The 24,401-nt window shown below is 35.0% G+C and overlaps 2 protein-coding genes across 2 annotated transcripts in view; both read right to left on the bottom strand.

Annotated features, from left to right (window-relative positions):
- LOC150079070 (uncharacterized) overlaps positions 1–8,477 on the bottom strand; it is a 162,554-nt gene extending 154,077 nt beyond the window's left edge. Inside the window, exon 1 of the mRNA XM_090382692.1 lies at positions 8,116–8,477. Coding sequence (XP_090238818.1) covers positions 8,116–8,239 — 124 coding nt within the window. The 5' untranslated portion in view covers positions 8,240–8,477. The remainder of the gene's footprint in view (positions 1–8,115) is intronic.
- Positions 8,449–24,401, bottom strand: part of LOC150079069 (uncharacterized) — a 41,439-nt gene continuing 25,486 nt past the window's right edge. The window contains exons 2-3 of the mRNA XM_090382939.1: positions 8,563–10,413; positions 8,449–8,471 (exon numbers count right to left, since the gene is read on the bottom strand). Coding sequence (XP_090239065.1) covers positions 8,449–8,471; positions 8,563–10,413 — 1,874 coding nt within the window. The remainder of the gene's footprint in view (positions 8,472–8,562; positions 10,414–24,401) is intronic.

The following is a 24,401-nucleotide window of genomic DNA, read 5'->3' as shown; positions in this document are numbered from 1 at the left end:
CTGTCATCAGATATGGGGGGTATACATTTTTAGCAAATGGTCTAATATAGGTAATGCAAAAATGCTTGATCTGATGTCAGCTGAAATAAATATTGATACATGATCGGGTATTTCATCAATATGAAATACCTGATCATGTATCACAAATCTACTTCACTTTTTTCTACTTTCCTCACCCTTCTAGTTACAGGCACTTTGTGTAACTTTCACATCCATTTATGTATACTTAATTCAATATATTATACTACTTATATATAACTCCTGCATCCTTTAATGCTGCTTTGCACTTTTAGGTGCATCTGTCATACCTGATTTATTAATCTTGCATTCACTGAAACGAATTCATCAACTGTATACCTCTTTTCATATGTAACTCTTTAAACATTACCTTTAGTGATATATATATATATATTTTTTTTTTTTTTTTTTTTTTTTTTTTTATGAGAACCCCAAACACGAGAGGTTAATATTATAACCTATAGTACTTAGTACCATGCTTGGGTTGGAGGTTGAGAAGACGAAAGAAGATATTTGTTGATATTGGACTTGAACTTCTGTAGATTGTAATTTTCAGGAAATACGTATGAAGGAAGGTTGTTCCAGAAAACGGCAGTTGAATGAATAAATGAGGAAGATGAAAAGTTGGTTCTGTGGGTTTGTAGTTGGACAGTAAATGGATGTTGGCTGGTGGCGGCACGTGTTCGGACTGTTTTGAAAGAGAGAGCGGGAATTATAGAAGCCAATTCAGAAGAACAGTGCCCATGGAAGTATCTGTAGAAGAGGCATGCAGCAGAAACAGTGCGTCTATGAGAAAGCGAGTGGAGAGACTCTGTTAGAGATGAATCATTAATTAACCTAACTGCCCTCTTCTGAATGGAATCAAGAAGCCTGAGAGAGGTTCTGGGGGCACCACCCCAGATGTGGGAACAATATTCCATGGCAGGGCGGATTTGCGATTTATACAGAGTGAGCAGCTGTATGGGAGAAAAGTAACGCCGAGAGCGAAAGAGAAAACCAAGTTTTTTAGATGCAGAGGAAGCAATATTTTTAATGTGCTTGTGCCAAGAGAGATTAGAAGTCAGGGTAATCCCCAAAAGAGATATATCATTTTGCCTAGAAATCGGAGTGTCACTAAAGATAAGCATAGGAGCAGAAGAATCCTTTTTGCGAGATATAAGACAAGATTGAGTTTTACAAGGGTTGAAATCAACTAAGTTATCTTTGCCCCACTGGAGAATTACCTGAAGATCGGCATTTAAGGAATTGGCAGCAGATTTTCGAGAACTTGAAGCTGATTGAGCTGGACAAGGTTTCTCAAAATGGAAAGTTGAATGCAATGTGCTATCATCAGCAAAACTATGGATAGGATTTCCAGTCAATGGAAGAAGGTCATTGATATACAAGAGGAAAAGAGTGGGGGAAAGAACTGAACCTTGGGGGACACCGGCATTAGTGGAGAAGTTAGAAGACAGAGAGCCATCTACCATCACCCTCAGTGAGCGATCAGAGAGAAAACTGGATAACCAATTACTAAAAACAGTTGGCAAACCATAAGATGGAAGCTTGTTTAGAAGACCTTTATGCCAAACACGATCAAAAGCCTTTGAGATGTCAAGAGCAACTACTTGAGTTTCACCGAACCTTTCCATTGAATTAGTCCATAAATGGGTAACATAAGCCAGAATATCACCAGTGGATCGACACTGACGGAATCCATACTGGCGATCGTTGATCAGACGGAAGGTTTCTAGGTAGTTTAAGAGTTGGCGGTTAATTGATTTCTCCATTACTTTAGAAAGAGTAGAAGTAATTGCAATGGGACGATAATTGGATGGGAGGGATTTGTCACCCTTTTTAGGAACTGGCTGGATATGAGCAAATTTCCAAGCAGAAGGAAAAACACCTTTGGAATAAGAAAGTGAAAAAAGGCGGCAAAGAATAGGAGTAAGTTCAGGAGCACAGGTTTTGAGAACAAGTGGAGAAATACCATCAGGACCTGGAGCTTTCTTAGCATCAAGATTCATCAAAATCCTTCTGATATCCTTTTGACGGAAGACCACAGGAGGCATTGAATGGAGCGTGTTAGGAATGGTGGGAGGTGTTTTACCAAGATCATTAATACATGAGCTCGAAGAAAAATGGGATGCTAGCAGGTCAGCTTTATCCTTGGCTGAAGTGACAACAGAACCATCTGGTTTGGACAGAGGTGGGAGCAGAGATGGGCAAAAGTTGCGGCCAATAGCTTTGGCAAGAGACCAGAATGCTCGGCTACCATTAGGGCAAGAAGCAAGTTTTCTACTCTTAGCCTGTTCAAACTCTAGTTTGGACTGATTAATAACTGCTTTACAATTGTTGCGAGCTTTGGTGTAGGCAGAAAATGAAACTGAAGAATTAGAAACAAGCCAATTACGATATGCAACGTTCTTCTCTTGGACAGCCTTAGCACATTTATTGGAAAACCAAGGTTTAGATAAAGGACGAGATTTTAAAGTGGAGTGTGGGATAAAGGATTCCATTCCTGCAAGAATAATTTCACTGACACGATCTGAGCAAACGTTGACATCAGAAGTTTTGAAACAGTAATCAGACCAAGGAAAGGAAGAAAAGAAGTCTCGCAGGTCATCCCATTTTGCATTCTTGTAATGCCAAACAATACGAGGTTGGGAATAGCCATGAGATAAAGGTTCCATTGGAGAAGAGACAATCACCAAGTTGTGATCTGAAGTGCCTAAAGGACCTCTCACTTCAACCTTGTACTTAGAAGGGTTGTTTGTGAGAAAAAGATCAAGCGTATTGGCTGTATGATTAGGATTGTCCGGTATTCTTGTAGGTAAGTGAACAATCTGTGCTAGGTCATTAGTAATTGCAAAAGCCTCAGCATCTCGACCTGCTGGGTCGGTGTGACTAGAAAACGGAAGCCAGCTGGAGTTGTGAACGTTAAAATCACCAAGGAAAATTACCTCATTGTTAGGAAAGTTGGACTGGAGAAAGTCAAGTTGCAAAGAGAGGAAGTCAAAGAGCTCCAAGTGATTTGTCGAGTTGGGAGAACGGTAGAGACAACAGATGAATTTTACACAATGAGGTAGAGAGATTTTAAGCCAGAGAAGATCAAAGAGAGGAGATTCCAAATTGCCAAGTCTCTGACAGGGAATATCAGAACGGACATATGCACAAGTACCACCTTTGAGGCGAAAGGAATCATACAGCAAATAATTTGGACATCTGAGATGAGCAGTAGTTGAATCAACTGATAACTGAGATTCAGTCAGAAAAAGTACATGGGGTTTGGAAGACTGCAAGTGGAAATGGACATCGTTGAGATTAGAATTGAGACCACGTATATTTGTGAAATGAATTAGGAAGTCCTTGGGAGGTTTAGATCTTTTCGCAGATAAGCTTGCTCTATTATTTTGACAATTCATGGTGTATTCAATAGTAAGAAAAAGTGGGTGGGACATGCTGTATGAAGTAATGAAATTTTTGGATATGTCGTACACGTGGTAAGAATATACCCAGATCCTTGACGTAACGTGGCCTCGACAATGCTCCCCGCATACACACTACTCGGACTCCCTCCAGTCACTATCTGGCAGAGTAGAGGTAGCAAGATTATACACTAGCTGATCCGGAAGCTTCCTAGAGAGTTACCAATAGGTTCAGTCCGGTGTACTAACTAGCGGCCGGCCTGCGAACACCGTTTTAGAGCTGTACCCTCGAAATGTAAGGAATATTGGATCTCGCCACGACATTCATCATAACCTCAAAAATCATCAATCATACTGCATGATGGAAGAGATAGGGAAGGGTTGGCCGGAACTTAGCTCTAGAGACTAAACATGGGTTCCACCACTTCAAGCCTCCAATAAGCAAAGTGGTGGTATTTCACCGGTTGATGAGAGTCATCTACCACCTAGTACTGCCTGGTAACATAGAGGGGCGGCGTTCCTCCATGTGGTGTGGGCGCCACACCTCGACCCCTGCTTACGTTGGTTCACACCTGGGTGGTCACCCACCATGTACTTGTGCATGAAGGTTATACCCAGGATTACTAACAGTCCCACCATCGTGAAGGTGCAAGCAGAGGATTTGGCTGTCATAGACCGTCCGGACTTCGCCGAAATTGGGTCCACTTTGACTTGAGTGTCACCCGAATATATATATATATATATATATATATAAATATATATATGTGTGTGTGTGTGTGTGATGAAGCCCACTAGATCTTCTAAACGATCGTCTGGGTGGTGGTATACTCTGAAAATAAATAACAGTAGTCTTCTCTACTAGAGAAGCGTTATTTATTTGAAGTAGTGCAATACCAGCTATCTCGTTGCAAAGGCACCCAAAATATGAGATACTATTAAAACAATGCCTTTTACACTACATACGTAGTTCAAATTTATGGGTTAACTATGGTGTATCTACACCGATATTACATAGTAATAAGAAGAAAATGAGATAGTTTTCCTGTTACCCCTTTCAAAATATCCTGCTAGCACCCATGATCATGTCTAATGTACTTGTCAAAGAAATTTGTGCAACTACAGCTAATAACAAATAAATACCTGTATATGCTGTTATGCTAATGATATTTATGACAATGTTATGCAGCTGCCAAAATACATTACTCTAAATTTTCATATTCTGAAAGTAATCTGATTTCAAATTTTTTTATCTTTAGCATTTCAATGCTGTACCTACATATAATTATTGCTCAAACATCTTATACATATACCAAAATTCAACTCAAAAAATTACCAATTAAATGCAATATAATAAAGTAAAATTAAGTCGTTTTTATTTGCTGATCATATTTTAAAACTGTTTTTGTAACAGAAAACATTATCTTCAAATTGAAAGAGGCTTTTGTCGTTAAAATTTATTTTAAATTAATCTAATATGGTAAATTTTTACTTACTAAAAAACTAATAAATATACAGAATTATATTCATATATTTCTACAATATAGTAGATACTGTTGGGATTTTTGGCCAGACCCTTCCAGAATAACATCTCATCATGGACAGTGCTGTGGGTGGAGAAAGGTGATGGATGAATGTAGCCGTTGATCTTGCATTGTTTCAGCCAACCAGAGAGCAACAGTGGCACAAATCACCACAGACTTCAACAAGGGAGGTGCCAGAAACATCTGCACCAAGATCATCAAACAATCATTAGACGCAATAGGTTACGGGAGCTGCCAACCCACCAGTCTCATTCTAACACAAGACTCTATGCCTCAACTGGGCGAAAGAACATTGGCACTGGACCTTGGATGATTGGAGATGGGTCTCCTGATCCAATGAGTCCCTTTTCCAGTTATTTCAAGCAGACAGGAGGGTGCTTATCTGGTGGAAACTGCATGAAGCTATGCACCCATCATGTCAACAAGGAACTGTTCGAGCAGGTGGATGGCTGGTAATGGTCTGGAGCGTGTTCAACTGGCACACATTGGGATGTCTGGTGCATCTAGATGCATCTCTGAACGGTCCAGGTTACGTGTCCATCCTTGCAGACCATTGCATCCCTTCCCATTGTGCACCCACATCATAATGGACTACCTGCAGAACAATGCACCTCCCCCACAGAACTATGGTGACTAGAACGTGGTTCGAAGAGCATTCCACAGACTTTACCAACATAGAATGGCCTCCCCTGTTCACTGAACACGAACCCTGTGGAGCATCTTTAGGATGCTGTGGAAAGGGCCATTCGAGCTTTGGATCCTCTTAACCAGGAATGCAACGTTTTAGTGAACTAGTGGACTCAACGCCTTGCCGTGTTACTGCCCTTATCCAGGTGAAAGGTGAGCCTACCTGTTACTAGGTAGGTTTCCCACGATTTCTGTCCACTCAGTGTACTAATGTATTTACCATGTCTCAATGAATATCCTTGTTCAATAACCCCTTCTTGTAAAGATATTTTATTGCAACTCATTCAATTTTTTTCCATTTATACAGGCTTGAACTTCAGTGACCTAAAACAAAATTTTAAAAATAAAAACTGTTTTAAGTCATGAACTTACAACTTTGCAAATAAGTCTGGGTTATAACTTTGCAAGCATTCATATAATGGTTCAAATTATTGAAAAAAAAAAAAAAAAAAAGTTATATTATTAAAAATAACTTCATAAATATATGTCATGGTATTTCTCTCTATGCCCTTGTATAAACATCAAGAGCTGTGATTCGCTTATATAAGAGCACAGCATGATGAAAGAGAAATTTATTTTATACTCACTCGTTTTAGCATATTTCTCCTCTATGCCATTGTATCTGTGATTCCCTTACACAAAAAAGTATCACAGGACAATGACAGTTTTCCAAGATACACATATATAAAAAAGTATTTTCATACTTCACTTAGGCATTATATAGAACACCTAGGAATTTTATACATTGCCTAGGATATCTAAGAAAAAAAAAGTTTTTCATATTTTACTAGAATTCTAACAATGCCAGGATTCTACATTTTGTCAGTTAACATACATACCAAAATTACATCTTCCTTCTAATCAGAGGATAGAAACTTATCAAGCACCCCTCATATTATTAAAAAAAGTGATATTCCTGTTGAAGGGAGGGAAAAGATGTGGATCCCTTTGGAATTCAAACTCCTCACTTCCTCCTCCTCCCCCCATAACCAAGTTCTTCATGAAAGATCTAAATGAATGAAATCACTCAGATCTTTAAAATCATCTATTACATTTATTATTACTATTATTATAAATAACAGCTCTACTGTGTTAACATGTATGCATTTTTTTTTTTTTAAATGCATGTAACAAAAAAAAAAAAAAAAAAAAAAAACAGTAAAAAGAACTCATTACAAAAAGTTCAAAAATGTTGATTACAAAAAAGAGGGGACCCCTTAAATGTTCTGAGCACTGGAGCCATTGATAGAATAAGGACTTTACTCACACTAGAATACAATTTCAATGCAAATTACAAGGCCAGTGCTCATCTGGCACAAGCAGCAGCAGCCTAATAAAAAGGGTGACATTGCCTCAACTGTCACAAGGAAGATTAAGAGATTCTATTACATGGGGATACACATGCTTCCGATTTAATTTTTGTACTAACAGTACACGAGATTGTTGTTAGACCCAATTTAAATCAAATACCCTTTATATATATGCACACTTGTTTATGCTCTTAATTTTTCAGTTGCTTATCCCTATGAATGTTAAAGTCCCTAGCAGGACTTTAAACCTTCCCCTGTGTTCCATGCATCTGCATGTCACAATAAAAGCAATACAAGTATCAATCCCATTCCTGCTTATGGCTGCCATTAAACCATTAGTCTTTTATACCCCTGCCCAAACTAACAGTTTTCCAAACACTGCTTCAACAACATCAGCAAGTATTACACAACTTCCATTCTAGTGCAACCCACCTCCATAAAAATTCTTTTGTTAACAAGCACAGGCTATGAAAAATTCTACCCCATGAGCCTAGAAAAATCTCAACCAATCCAAATTAGCATTAGTAGCAGTAAATGATGCAAAAAAGATAGCTATTAAAGCATCATCAAAAAAAAAAAAATGACCTGTTCGTCCCTTCCAATGGTTTGTCTAGTCCTACCTTGAATTTATTCAAACTACTCACTTCCACAACAGATGGAAGTTTGTTTGTTCCAACAATCACCTATCCACTAGCTAAAGGCAAACCTCTGCACATCTATCCTGCAATCATCCTTCCTCAATTTGAATTTGTCTCCTCGTGTGTGTAGCCTGAAAAAGAGAAAAATACCATCAACATTGAGTTTGCTGATGGCATTGCTGATGACAATATCTCAATCAACTTCTCAATAAATCAGAGTGAATTAATCATGGTTCTCATCATGAATTCTATTATGCTTTAGAAAAATTTCAGACACTTCCAAATTCAGTCTTAAGTCATGACATTTTCTCAGCATCACCTCATAACTATGAAGTAAATCCTTAAAAGATTAAAAATATATATTTCATACTGAAAAAAAAAAAAGTAGCTAAACAATTTAATTAAACTGTGTAAATTAAATATAAAAATAATGTTTAAAATTTCTATTTCCATATTAGTGTAAATATAAAAACTAAATTAAATATATCTATACAAATTAGAAATAAAATATTACCTGTCTGCTTGCAAGGATGTCTTTGTGATAACTTTAACCTTTGCCTGGTTTGTGCCATTATGTGGTTATTATTCTTATAAGACACGGAATGTTTTTTTATTATTTTATACTTGGTTTTTATCATTTTGATAATATTGGAAGTTGGACTTGCTTGTTTATTAATTAGTTTGAACTTGTTATTTATTATCTTGAGAGGTTCTGAAGACTTCTTCACTAACTTCACTGGTGTAGTTATAATCAAGGATTTATTTCTTCTGCATACAGTTCTTCCATTTACAAGCTTATATTTTGTTTTTAACTTTGAAGCACAATTCGGAGAAATGCTCCTGTTTATTAACTTATATTTGTTGTTTGAACTTTGGGAAATATTCCTTTTAGAATAGAATTTCTGTTTCAACCTATTTCCATTTGTAATTAAAGATGAATATGTTTTATTTCTAGTATTACCCAAGGAACTTAAACTGGGTGTAGTTTTTTTCTTCCTTGAAACTTTTCCTGAGTTTATACCAGATATAAAAGTTTTAGAAGTGGTTTTATGTGAAGAATTTACAGGCACCATTCTGTGGAAAACAACATTTCCTTCATAATTTGTCAGTTTTGCTAAGTCATTACTCAACTCCAAACTCTTCCTTATAAATCTATTGTTATGAGTGCTTACTACACTTTTTGGTTTCCTTAGAGACAGTTTGGTTTTATAATTAATTACATTTTTCTTTACTTTGTGCTCGTTTACAATTTTATATGTTGTGTTATGCACTTGTGTTATGGGCAATTGTATTCTTTTATTAAATGATACAGTTTTGCACATACCATTATCCAACTTTAATTTATCCTTACTTATCATTTTATATTTTGAACCAGGTACATGTGTTGTCAAACCTTGCTTTTTCTGAATAAATATCCTTGATTTGCTGTTTGTATACATATCCCTTTTATCATTTACAATCTTATAATTTGTATTCACCATCTTTCTGGCAGAAGCAGAAGTACTTAAATTTCTTTTATTAACAATTGTATACTTAGTTTTAATCATCCTTACAATTCCATTCAATGGAGATTTAAGGGTTGAATATCTTGTTCTACTTCTCTGTAAATTGGGTAATGTAAACTTTGATCTCATTACTCTGGGGATTGAATTTTGCAATGGCTTATCTGAGGATATTCTCTTGTTTTTACTTCCTACAAACTGAGCAGAGGTACTCTTTGCTATCTGAATTTCAGTTCCGGAATCATTTTGGGTAAGTGATTTGCTGCAACACTCACTGGTTTTTAACACATTTACTTTTCCATATTTGGAATGTGCAATTAAACCAGAATAAATTTTTGTACCTGGACTTTCAACTGTCTCAAGAAAGGTCTTCTGCAAATTCCTAAAAGTAGTACTAGTAGCAGTATTTTTCTGAGGTAAGCACAAAGTATTAGCCAAAGTGTTTGGTTTTGGATGGGCTTCAAGCAAAGCAGATTTTAAATTTACATCTTTAGGTGTTTTCAATTCATTTGAACTGTGAATATTAGATCTGATACCTGAAACGGCAGCCTCTGCTGATGTGTCCTGTGGGACTTTTTTTAAGGTACTATTCTTAGCTGAATGAAACTCATTTAAAGATACGGTAAGGTTTACTGTTGAATCAGTGGGTTTGTGTACATCTGAATAAGCTGTTTTGATTACATGGCTCTGACTGATTTTTCGTTCAGATAAACTATGGATTTTAGGTTGTACTGAAGGGCATTTATCAGTCATTCCACTAACAGAAGCTGCCACAGAAACAGGGACTGATAAAACATCTTTATAAGGGGACTTATGCTGTTCGGAAATTAACTTCAAAGCAGTTCTTGACACTTCAGTTTGTAATGACTTTGTGGATGTACATCTAGATTTTAGAGGATTGTAAGAAAGCTGGCAAGAATTGTAGCAAAATTGGTTCTGGACAGTAGGCTTTCTCTTAATCAACTTAAACATGTCAGACTGAATGTAAGTGTTTGATGAGTTGTTCAATAGCTCATTCTTTAGACAAATTTTATTAACTTCAGTCTGCATACATGGGGCAGAAGAATGACCAGATATTAATTTAGATCCAGATTTATTAGATAGTGGATATGGGTTAATTTTATTAGCTGTGAACATATTCCTTCTGGAAGTCATATGGACATTCTGTTGAGTTTTTAAGATGGCATGGTGTGACCTATTCACTTTGTTATCACTCAAAATCTTTAAATGACATTTTGCTGAGTTTGATGTCTGATGCATACTTGTGGCAATTTTCAACTTTTCCTGTGCATGATGATTGTTAATTAGACCTGAAATTTAAAAATAAATAAATAAATAAAAATTACATTAACACAAAAAATTAAAAGCATTAGTATTTCATTTATATCAAAAACTTTTATAAAAAGCTTTTAAATATTTCTTCCTTGTAAAAGATAAAATGAGCTGAGCAATTACCTCTCTGGAAAAAAGAAAAAACCACACTATCCTATTTATTTGTTAACAAATAAATGTTAAACATGAATAAAGTGAAACGTTGGAAAATAATTGGACAACATCCTTTGTAACTTATATAGGTGCCCATTATATGGAGGGCATCAGGTGATAAAAAGTCAATAATGGTGATTAACTACTCCTCAGCAGTTGAATACACATACAGCACATTATCATCAGTAATACTGAGTGTATATCTACATCATTACTGTTCTATTTTAGTGCAACACATCAGTATAAAAATAAAAACAATTTAAAAATGCCATATTGTACTACACTTACTTATACTGTAATTCACTTACATAGTTAATTGTTAATCCAAAATACACAAAATTTGTTAAATCAAAAAAAATAAATAAATAAATTGTAATCTGAGTTTTGTGTTTAGAACTGAAGGCTTCTTTTCAAAATGCATTTGTAGAACTTTCAAATTCTACATAATTTTTTAATAGAGCAAACCTTTAATTGTTCTACACAATTCATAAAAATAATTTTTAACATTTAAATACTTCATCAGTATTGCTTTATCATGATCTGCATTTCCCTCATTACTGATTTGTCCTTCAACTTCCAGTGTTATGAAATCCCCTTTTTTTTTTTTGTTAGTTGTTGGTGCATCGGCTTCTGTGGCCATAATGCACCTCCCAAAGTTTTTGCATTTTGCTCTGATCCAAGCCTGAGGCAGGATTTGAACCCGCACCCTTTGGATTGCCAGGCAGGCACTTTACCCACCTCGCTAGCCCGGTTGGCTGAAATTCCTTATATCTTCTGCTTCATGCATTGTTATTATATCATCTGTGTTATCATATCATTCATTTTTACGTATTCTTCCAACAAATGGAGTAAGTCTATTATTAATTCAGCAAAAATTTCAACAAGGCTCATAGCTCATTAAGTTTCCACCAGCACCAATAAACTCAGCTCTTGTAAAACAGTTTGTGATGCTTTGTTTTCTTATGCATTTCATCATGGCAGAACACATAAAAAAAAAAAAAAAAAAAACTGCGTTGAAGTGCCTTTCTAAATTTCCTTTTTTGGATATAGCCAACGGAAGCATTGCAAATCAAACAGCAACATTTTTCTTTTACTATTACAAAAAAGTATTCTAGTTCCCACTCTTGAAAATGATACGTTTTACTCTTTTTCGTAGTATTCATTTTAAATCAAAGGTATTAAATTAACATATAAGTACTGTCCAGTTATTAAATCAGCAAAAGCAATGCTTACCGATTAAAACACTAAGTTGTGCAAACCAGAAAAATATTCTGTCTGAACAGCTAATGTAGGATAATTGATGAAGAGGAGTCCCGAATGAGGAAGTTGTTTCCAAAATAACCAGACAAACACCAATGTTTATTGCACTGTTTGGTTATATCCTTATAAGAATCAGTTTTGAATGCCTTTGTGATATTTCTCTAAAGCTATTTCTGGAGGTCACAATCATAAAACAATAAAAACAATTTGCACTTTCCGGTTTATTAGGCTTTTCTGTTAGTGCAATCTAATTATAAACGGGTAGTAAACTCAATCTTATTGCATTTGCAATAATACCGATAGCTGGAATTCTGTGGGATTTTATGTTATTATGGGGAAATGTGTTTCTCCTTCAATGAAATCCTCAATCATGCAAAAAAAAAAAAAAATAAATAAATAAATTTTCAAAATCTGATCTTCATTGCTATTTTTGAAGCATCGTAAAAAAAAAAATAATAAAATAAAATAAATAACGCGCTGGTAGCAAAACCCGCTGTGCAATATAAAATTTTAGTAATATACTTGACTGTGCAAATCGAGGGACGACTGTATATTTAAAATTCGCCATGATCGACCGAAATTAAAGCCACGCTCGACTGGTAGATCGCGATAGACTCGTTGGCCACACCTGGACTAGACAAAGACAGTAACAAATTTATAATTGAGTAAGGAGTTCGACAAGGAGACATAATATCTCCGAAGTTGTTTACTGCTGCCCTTGAGGAAACTTTCAGAAGATTGGACTGGTCACAGAAAGGAGTTAATGTGAATGGCGAGTACCTAAACCATTTACAGATAACATTGTGATCATAAGGCACAATCCCAAAGAATTAGAGGAAAATCTTAATCAGTTATGCAGAGTTAGTAAGGATTTTGGACTAAAGATGAATATGGCTAAAACAAAAATACTGATGAATTAATAAGCCATAGGAAGGGATATAACGATTGAAGGAGCAGTAATTGAAATGGTGGAGTCATATACTTATCTGGGACAAGTCATCAACTGTAATAATGATAAATAGCTGGAAGTCAAGAGAAGAATAAATTTTGGATGGATAGAATTTAAGGAAATATAGTCACATAATGAGGAGCAATATCCCAATTTGTCTGAAACATAAAATAATGAACCAATATATACTACCAACCATGACTTATGGAAGTGAAACTTGGGCACTCACCAAAAGAATGGAAGAGAAGCTGAGAACTACACAGTGAAGAATGGAACTTGGGAATCAGACTTAGATAAGAAGAGAAACACATGGATTAAGGCAGCAAATTCAAATAAAGGACATTTATCAAAACTAAAAGAATTAAAATGGTCTTGGGCAGGACACACAGCTCAAAGACATGTCAGATGGACTACGAGAATAACAGAATGGTCCCCAAGAGGAGTTAGAAGAAAACCTGGAAGACAATGACAGAGATGGACAGATGAAATTCGTGAGTTTATGGGTAGTAAATGGATGGCCATTTCACAAAACAGAAGGAACTAGAAAGTTGCTGGAGAGGCCTTCATCCTGCAGTGGATTGAAAATGGCTGATGATGATTAGCTGCTTTATATCCAGTAGAAAGAAATCCTCAACGAATATCAAATTATAAATTTGATATTCTTTGAGGATATTTCATATTTAAAAAAATATGAATTTTTTTTAAATTTTTAAAAATATTCCTTTTCCTGTTTCACTAGATGATATTCCTTAATTTTTAAAAGCAAAGCAGTATTTCTATTAATATTTATTGTTACAAAAAAAAAGTTTAATTCGCCCTTTACTGATAACTGAAAATAAATTAGATAAGCATGTGAATCTATTCTATATGAAGAAATATGTTGAAATTGACAAAATACCATTAAATAACATTATTGTTGGATAGTTCCAGTAGCCACGTTAGCAAAAGCGCAAGGCTGTACTGAGTGGAGTTCGAGAGCAGCTGTTGGTAGTCGCAGATTTCCTCCTGAGTATCTTGAGGAAGTCAGTCTCAAGGCCGGGTGCTATTAGCAAGTGAAATCCAAGGATCCTAACTAGGAATGCATTCGAAATAAATAAATTGTTGGATAAAATATGTCAAGATTACACACCTGTTCACAGGTATGTGATGTGCTTAACATATTTTTAATTCAAAAGAAAAATTAAAACAGCATGTAATAGGACTGTGAAGAACACAAACCTGTAAAAACTAAGATGCCTGAAACTGACTATGACTCATTAAAAATTCTATCTGTTATTCTATCAGTTTGAATGAAAAATGTCTGAAAATACCTACTGATAGACTAAATTCTAATGATTACAATGAATCCTATACATGGAATGTTGAGAAACTTAAACCTATCAGTTTGTTATTATATTAAATATATTAATGATATTGAATATGAATATAAAACAACTAGATTATACAGAGGTGCAGATGCTCCTAAAATATTTATAGAATGGTTAGTTGAAGATGTAAAAACAATGTTTAGAATCTACAATATAAAAGAAGATATTAGCATTAGTTGAAGCATATGAGGCAAGAAAGCAAGCTTATACAGCATCAACCAAAAAAAAAAAAAACCCTTCCCATTTCACCCATCCAGTCACTCCAAATGTTTGTCTAGTTCAGCCTTAAATTTATTTAAGCTATCAACTTCCACAACAACAGCTGGAAGTCTGTTCCAGCAATCAACTACCCGCTGGCTAAAGGCAAACTTCCGCACATCTATTCTACAACTGTCTTTCCTCAATTTGAATCTGTGCCGCCTCGGGTTCTTAATCCGAGCAAGAGGAAGTATCCCATCAGCATTGATACCTGCTCAAACCATTCAAGGCCTTATACACCTTAATCAGATCACCTCCCAAGTGGCTAGTCTCCAGATGCTGCAATTTGCAGAACATAAGCCATTCTTCATAAGCACACCCCTTTGTTCCTCTCACCAATCTTGTTGCCCTTCCCTGCACTCGTTATAGCAACTCTACATCCTTCCTAAAATGAGGCCTCCAGACCGGTACATAGTACTCGAGGTGTGGCCTGTTATTTGAAGTAGATTTGCAATATCCTAAAGAATTACATGATTTACATAACAATTTACCTTTAGCTCCTGAACATGTAAGTATAAATAAAAAATATCCAGAATTAATGACTGTTTATATAATAAAGAAAAATGAGTTGATGTTTGATTATGTTGTTAGGGAAATAAAGTTGAAAAATTAATAGCTAAATCTAACTTTAAGAAAAGAGATATATTTGAAAAAAAATTATGTGCAATTCATATGAAAAAAAAACACCAGTAACTTTAAATCAGGAATTCTCAACGGGGACAATATCATCCGCAAGGGGACAAAAATTGGTTTCTGGGGTTCGAAAAAATTATGGGTATTACATGGGTTTGTGCCCTCCAAAGTTCAACCCTACCCGACATCTTATTCCTTAATATTTAATTTCTCTCATTGGGTTTTCTATATACAGTATATTATATTATACAGTAAACATACAGTATATTATATTAGGAGTGGGCATGAGGGAAAATAGTGGGCATGATTTAATTCAACCATCTTTGCTTTTCATAGACATTAAATGTCTAAGTGCTTTCAGAGGTAATTTCTCCGCAATCCTTGCCGTTTATGCCTTTCCGGCAGCAACCTTGGTGGTAGTCTGGTTTATTTATTCTTTTGTTTCATTGGTCAATATATGAGACAGATGGGGTGAGGAAGTGTTTCAATCTATTGTTTCTACTTTCTAAATGATAATTAGTATTGATTTATTGTTTCATTGGTATTTCATTGGTATTGGTAGAGGCATATGATGCAAGAAAGCAAGCTTATGCAGCATCAGCCAAAAAAAAAAAAAAAAAAATCCACTTCCATTTCACCCCTCCGTTCGTTTGAAATACCTGTCCAGCTAAGGCTTAATTTTATTAAGGCTATCAACTTCCACAACAAGGAATGGAAGTCTGTTCCACCAACCAACCAACTACCCGCTGGCTAAAGGCAATTTTCCGCATATCTATCCTACATCTGTCTTTCCTCAATCCGAATTTATGCCCTCTCAGGTGATTATTCTGAGCAAGAGGAAGAATCCCATTGGCATTGAGCATGCTCAAACGATTCAAGGCTTTATACAGCTCTATTAGATCACCTTGCCAGTGCCTAGTCTCCAGACACTGTAATTTGCAAAATTTAAGCCTTTCTTCGTAAGAGCAACCCTTTGTTCCATTCACTAATCTTGTTGCCCTTCTTTGTATTCGTTCCAGCAGCTCTACATCCTTTTGAAATGAGGCCTTCAGACCTGTATACAGTACTCAAGGTGTAGCCTGACGATTGCCTTATACAAGAGAATAATCACCTCCTTATCCCACCTAGAAAAATTCCTGTATATCATTGACAAGCCACCATGAGCTACACTTGCAGCCCGTCTGCACTGCTCAGAGAACTTCATATCTGCCTGCACAATTACCCCCAGGTCCTTTTCATTCTCTACCACTGTTAGTGTAGTACCACAGAGTTGATATGTTGCTCTAGGGTTGCTGTTTCCCATATGTAATACTTTACATTTGTCAATGTTAAATTTCATTTGCCACCTCTCAGACCATCTGCTCAACCTTTCCAGATCCTGTTGCAGCAGCATAGCGTCAGTAGTGTCCTTAACAACTCTGCCAACCTTTGTATCATCTGCAAACTTGGACATTAAGCTTGATATACCATCATCAATATCATTTATAAATACAGAAAACAATAATGGACCCAACACTAAACCCTGAGGGACTCCACTAATAACATTAGTCCATGATGAGCAGTGTCCATTGATTACCACTCTGTCTTCTCCCTCTCAACCATCCCTTTATCCATAGCAGCAATTTGCTTCCAATGCCACACTGCTTCAGTTTGTGCAGCAGTCTTCCATATGCAACAGTATCAAGAGCCTTTCTAAAATCCAAATATATATAATATCAAAGTTATTCTCTGCATCCAGTTCTTTTGTGACTGCATCATAGTATCCAATCAAATTGGTCAGGCAAGACTTTCTCTTAACAAAACCATGCTGTGTCTGAGCTATAACTGAAGTCTTGTCTAGATGATCCTGCAGTGCGTCTTTAACCAGTGCCTCTATTAATTTTCCTGTTACAGAAGTTAAACTCACAGGTCTATAATTACTTGTGTCAGCCTATGATCCTCCTTTGTGAATTGGGGTCACATTTGCACATCTCCAGTCTATGGGTACTTCCCCGAGTCCAAAGAAGCTCTCATAATTAGCATTAGTAGAGGCATTTTATGCAAGAAAGCAAGCTTATGCAGCATCAGCCAAAAAAAAAACAAAAAAAAAAAAAAAACAAATAAATAAATAAAAAATAAAAAATAACCACTTCCACTTCACCCCTCTGTTCGTTCGAAATACCTGTCCAGCTGAGCCTTAAACTTATTTAAGCTATCAACTTCCACAACAAGGGATGGAAGTCTATTCCAACAACCAACCACCCGCTGGCTAAAGGCAAATTTCCTCACGTCTATCCTACATCTGTCTTTCCTCAATTTGAATTTATGCCCTCTCAGGTGATTATTCTGAGCAAGAGGAAGAATCCCATCAGCATTGAGCATGCTCAAACCATTCAAGGCTTTATACACCTCTATCAGATCACCTCGCCGGTGCCTAGTCTCCAGACACTGTAATTTGCGAAACGTAAGCCTTTCTTCGTAAGAGCACCCCTTTGTTCCATTCACTAATCTTTGCCCTTCTCTGTATTCGTTCCAGCATTTCTACATCCTTCTTGAAATGAGGCCTCCAGACCTGTATACCGTACTCTAGGTGCAGTCTGACCATTGCCTTATACAAGGCAATAATCACCTCCTTATCCCTGCTAGAAAAATTCCTATATATCATCGACAATACACCATGAGCTACTCTTGCAGCCCGTGTGCACTGCTCAGAAAACTTCATATCTGCCTGCACAACCACCCCCAGGTCCCTTTCATTCTCTACCACTGTCAGTGTAGTACCACAGAGTTGATACGTTGCTCTGGGGTTGCTGTTTCCCATATGTAGTACTTTACATTTGTCAATGTTAAACTTCATTTGCCACCTCTCAGCCCATCTGCTCAACCTTTCCAGATCCTGTTGCAGTAGCATAGTGTCAGTAATATCCTTGACAACCCTGCCAAACCTTCGTATCGTCTGCAAACTTGGACATTAAGCTTGATATACCATCATCAATATCATTTATAAATACAGAAAACAATAATGGACCCAATACTGAACAATGAGGGACTCCACTAACAACATTAATCCACGATGAGCAGTTTCCTTGTTGAAGTTGTTTATTTTCGATCCACAGTGCTTTTGTGAGTGACATGGGCTATGACAGTTAAATAAAAATAGTTTATATTTTATATATAAAGAATATTGTCACATCCCAAAGAGCAGAAAAACTAAAACATTTAATAAGTTAGGATCCAAAAATATACAGATAAACAGGAGATGGGTCCCTTCATCAGCTATATACACAAATACGTTTAAAATAGAATATCAAATAATGCCAGGCATGGTCCTGTATTAGACAAGCGAAGCACGGGCACAAGGTTGGGGAATTGAAGGAACATCAACTGGGTAGAATCAGACACTTTTGCTGAGAATGTAGGGTGCATACGTGGGACGCATGCCTGTGTTCGTTGTATTGCAAGACAACTGCCTCCATATATGGGTGCATGCGCACACCTCTGTTGCAATTGAAGACACTACGGCAACTGGCTATATGTAGTGCTTCATGCCAAGATCGTTGGCGGTAGTTATGTGACTGGTCAATGATCTCGACATTACGTCGGTGGTCGAGGTCGTGTTGTACAGACTAATGTGTTCTGCACTGCGGAGTGCCCAGTGTCGACAGATCAGAGGGCCCTTTCCTGCTCCGAGACTCAATCTTGGAGTCTTCTAGCAGTGCCCAACATAACTACCACAATCAGGGCAGGTAATATGGTATACAGAACTGCTACGTAAAAAGGGGGCGGGGGAGAAGACTGCAATACAACTGCCTCCATGCACCCAATTATGGAGGCAGTTGTACTGCAATACAATGAACATTGGCATGCATCCCACGTATGCACCCTACATTCTCAGCAAAAAAGTGTCTGATTCTACGAGTAACCCATTTGATTTTCCTTCAATTCACCAACCTGGTGCACGGGCTTCACTTGTCTAATACAGGACCACACACGGCATTATTTGATATTCCATTTTAAACATATTTGTATATATAGCTGATGAAGGGAGCCATTATCCCAAAAGCTCCTGTTTATCTGTATATTTTTGTACCCTAACTTATTTGCATCATAACTTATTAAATAATTCAGTTGCTGCTCTTCGGATGTGACAATATTCTTTATATATTATGGGACCTGAAGCAAAAGGCCCTTTCCTACGTTTATATTTAATTCTTTGTAGTTATTCAATCCATCATCATGTCAAGTGCTGAAAAAGAAAGTGTCGACAGTATCTGGATGAATATCTAGCTTATGGTTTTATTGAAAGCCCATTCGACTCAAGACAGCCTATGTGTCTTATGCGTAATAGTTGTTTTTCAAATGAGGCTAAGACACCATCAAGACTTAGTTCACTTAAAATTTAGAAACATATCAAATATTTTTAAAAAAATAAACAAAATTGAGCAACATAACACTGTTACTTCCTTATTTAAGAAGAACACAAAAAAAATGGAATGACTGCGTCTTATACAATTGCAGAAATCATTGCAAAAACTGGTAATGCTTATACAGTTGCTGAGACTGTTATACGAACCACATTAGAGAGTGTAATTTCAACAGTGATGCATCAAAATCCTTCCAGTAATTTAAAAGCATTGCCATTGAATGACAATTCAATTCGAAGACGAATCAATGAGATGTCAGTTAACATTGACGAGCAGCTAATTAACAAACTAAGCAGCTAATTTTCTTCCAACCATGTTTGTAAAATCTATAGAAACTGACTATACTGAAGCATCCATTTTTGCTGCTATAAATACATGGTTTGATGAAAAACAAGTATCATTGGAAAATTTGGTATCCTGTGCCACTGATGGTGCTACCTTCATGGTTGGAAGACAAAAGTTTTATAGCCCAACTAAAGGAAGATGTCCTGAAGTTCTTGCAATACACTTCATTGTGTACCGACATAATGTGGTTCAAAAAATATTAGTCCAGTTTTTTCTCAATCTTTCAGTATAATTATTAAAACCATCAATAAAATAAAGTCACATAGCAACGCCTTTTCAGAAAATTGAGTTGATAATGAAGAACAATATGCAAGGCTTCTTTTATATATAGAAGTCAGATGGCTTTCTAAAGGAAACTGTTCGACAAGATTTGTAAACTTTTTTGATACAATAATTAGTTTTTAGAAAGTGAAGGGGAGACAGATTTAGCAAAGGAGATCAGCAAACACAAAAACACACTATATGGCTTGGATTTTTTGAAAACTTAATGAAGTATCGCTTCAACTTCAAGGGAAATTAATTATGATGATAGACTGCAAATGCATATTAAAAGCCTTCACTGAAAAACTGGAAATATTTGAAAACAATTTAATGAGAAAACAATTTCATGGTATGCAAGATTCATGGTTAGCTGAAATCAACGAATCTCTCACCGAGAATGATTGTAGAATTATTCACATCATTTGTGTTCTTTAAAAGGTGAAATGAAAAATAGATTTTCAGATTTATTTTCTTTTGAAGTGAAGTCATGGATGTTAGACCCAGTTGGATGTGATGCCGGGTCTGCTAGTGAAGAAATTCAATTCATTGAATTAAAATGTAACAAAGAATGCAAATATAAATTTGAAAAAGGTGGAATGGCAAGAGTTGTGGGGATCAAAAACAACTAAACTTCTTTATCCAAACAAAGTGGTCTGAAAGACGTTATTTCGTAATCAGTGCCGAAAATTAGTTGCAAGCAGTCGCAGTGACCATGACCAAAAGTACTTCTTTGTTTTTCAACATCTTATATGGTTGAAAGTGGTTTTAGTTCAGTAAATAAATATTACAAAGGAAATTAACAGAATTGATATATTTTCAAGAGGAGACATTACAATTAAACTTACTAACATCATACCAAACATTGAACTTTTAGCAAAGAAGCAGCAGGCTCAGGGATCCCATTGAATAAAAAGAGTCAGTATAAAGTATTTTCTTGTTTAAAATTTCATGGGGGTGATTAGAAAAAAAAAAAAAAGTCTAAAAAAGCCCTTTAGGGGGCAATAATTAAAAAAAGGTTGAGAAACGCTGTTTATAAACCTATTTACGCTGGAATGTGTATTTTAAATATATCTGAGCTGTTAATGTACACTTTTCATTATGATGTCATGAAACTAAATATGGTAAAAATCTAAGCCTTGTGTTAAAGATACAGATAGTTTTATATATGATATTAAGACTGACAACTTTATGAAGATATGAAAGAAATAATACACTACTTGATACATCGATTATCTAGAAAATAATAAATATGCTATACCTGGGGTAAATAAGAAAATAATTGGAAAAATGAACGATGAATTGCAATGGAAAAATCATGAATGAACTGCAATGGAAAAATCATGAATGAATTCATAGGTTTAAGATCAAAATTAAATGCATATAAAATTGATAAGAAAGTGGAAAAGAAATTAAAAGGAATTCAAAAAAATGGGTAATTAAAAAAATAATAACATTTGATGAATATAAAGAGTGTTTATTTGAGGAAAAAGAACAATAAAGAACTATGAATCTAATAAGCAAAAAGAATGAAATTAATTCAGTAGAGGTAAACAAAAAACACTAAGCCTTTTTGATCAATGATGAGAGATATCTTAGTAAAATTGATACATTAGCATGAGAGCATTATTCAATTTAAAATTAGATCTTTATCTATTCATGAATTAAATGAACCTGAATAGCCTTTTTGTTTAACGAGATTTCTTTTTTTCTATTTGATAAACATCATCTTGCTTGCTTATTAAACTTAACTAACTCTTGTTTGTAAAATGAACCTTGTATTTCTTCATCATTTAAGTCTTTTATCTTATATGTAATAGGCTCAGCCTTCAAAACTTCAGAAATCACAGATACTTCCTCAGTCATTACCTAAATACTTCCTTAGGTAATAACTCTTAATCAAACATGCCTTTGTATTTACTGATTCTAGCCTTATCACCAACATGAAACTTGGGTTTAGATTCTCATAATTCCTTTTTTTTTTTAAAGATTATTGTAGACAGTTTTTTCTTTTTCAGTTTTACTTGATTGTCTCGGTTTCATTTTAATAGGTATATGTTAAGAATTATTATAATTTGAAACTAGTTTATCTAATAACATTTATCCACTTCCTAATATTATTATTAGCTGTAAAGTATTTCCACAATCTTGTTTTCAAAGTTCTATTAAATCATTCTACTGTTTGAGCTTTTGTTTCTATATTCTCAGTAGTAAACAAATGAACATTATATTTTTTAGAAAGCTGCATTTGTTTATTTATAAATTCAGTACCTCTATCATCTATATTTTTTCAGGAATTCATTCTTCAAATATAATCTGAAAAGCTTTTGATATCTCATCACCTGTTTTCTTCTTAATAGGTATAGCCAGGGCTGTAGTGGAGGGTATATGCCGTATACCCTCTGAATTTTTTTTAAGTGAATAGCATATACCTTCTGGTTTTCTATTCTATGCGACTGAAGCGAATTCAATTAATAAACTTGATATGCACAGTATACTCTCTGCTTTTCGTAACATTCATAGAGTATATCTTCTGCTAATTTTACAACTATAGCACTGGGTATAGCCCATGCATAATTAGAAAACCATCTATGACTGTTAGCATGTGGTTGGTGTTATTGTTAAATGATTTGTTTTCTTGTATATCAACTAAGTCTGCTTGAAACTGATCTTTTATATAACTAACAAACTCTCCTCTTAAATTTTCTTTTCACAGGTTTATGCTTCGTATATTCATCTTGCTAATGAAAAAATTCTTTTATTTCTTTTTCAAGTAGATTTGTTTTTCTTTGTAATTCTAAGATAGCTGAATAACCTGTTAAGGGTTATAATACAGATTCTTTAAGCTATAATTTTTAAAACAAACACTTCTTTGAACCACATACAACTACAAATACCTTTCATTATATTTCTTCTGGTCGTTTTTGTTTGCATAACATTATTATGTTTTTGTTTTAGCTTTAAGAAGTAAATATTCATTGTATTTATTACAGAATAATTCCTAATCTGAATAATTTTTGAGCTTTAATTATAGGCTTAATCATCCATCTTTCTGCATGGTCTTCAAAAGTTTGGTTTTGTATAGCATCAAAATCATTTAATTATTCTTGTTGATTTTCTATATGACATTCAGCTGTAGCTTTAGTTTTACTATATGCAATAACATGTTTCTTAGAGCTTTCGTCAACTCTAATTCCTTTATCTCGTCTAACTAATCTCTTTCAATTTTGTAAAAGGTCCATAATAGTTATTTTTTACCTGTTAAGAGTTCTTAAATGCATTTCTGGTGGATTAATCTTATCCTGCAACCAACTAACTATATCACCTACTAATTTCTCATTAAAATCACTAGATGTTTGAGTAAACTAATACAAATATCATAAGGAGATTTATTCTTATTTTATTCTTTTCTAAGTTTAATGTATTTCATACAATAATTAACTGTATAAAACTGAATCTGATATTTGTAATTGACTTGAGTTATATATTATTTCTTTATTTTAAAGTTTTTAAATATTTTTTAACTTCTGGTGGAGGAAACTCAAAAGAATCAAAATTCTACAGATTTTGGGATTTCACTGTAATAACATACCCAGTGAATACCATTTCCTGTAACTGAATCTAGATTAACAATACCGCTTTCAAATTTATTAGGTAGAGTATCTCTAGAGAATATACCTCAAAAACCTTTTACATTTTTCATGTAATTTGCTATATCAAAATTGCTTAATTTTTTTTACGTCCCTCACCATGTTTAATTGGTTAACCTGCAATAAACTTTCTTTTACCACTTAATTTATCTACAACTTTAGTAAGCTGTAGCTTACTAAAGTTGTAGTAAGCCTAAACAGCCTATACAGCCTAAAGCCCTTAGAGCTCCTTTAGCTATAGTAGGTAAAAAAATTGAAGAAAGCCTCCAGTTTGTTGTAACTGAGATTTACTTATACAGGGGATCCTCGTTATTCGAGGATAATTCCACTTAAAACAGGGACCAAATTTTCGTAATGTTTATTATTTAAATAAATGAAACTAGGCATAATATTTTAAGATTCTATATCTATATAATATCAGTGTAGATATTACACGATAGATAACTCTTAAAGAAAAACTATGGTAGTAGTGTGAAAGGCATCATTTCATCTGTATCTCATATTGTGATGATCTTTCACAACGAGTTGCTCATGTATTGCACTACCTAGAATAAGCAATGCTTCACTAATAGAGAAGACTTGTTACTTATTTTCGGTGGGCACCCACCCAGACGGCACCAAGAATAAGTAACAAGTCTTCTCTATTAGTGAAGCGTTACTTATTCGAGATAGTGCAATACATGGTAACTT

The sequence above is a fragment of the Mastigoproctus giganteus genome, chromosome 10 (assembly GCF_048544385.1).
Source record: "Mastigoproctus giganteus isolate SK-2022 chromosome 10, ASM4854438v1, whole genome shotgun sequence".
NCBI classification, from domain to species: Eukaryota; Metazoa; Arthropoda; class Arachnida; order Uropygi; family Thelyphonidae; genus Mastigoproctus; species Mastigoproctus giganteus.
The sequence above is the reverse complement of the archived record's forward strand: the minus strand, read 5'-3'. Positions and strand labels throughout refer to the sequence as shown.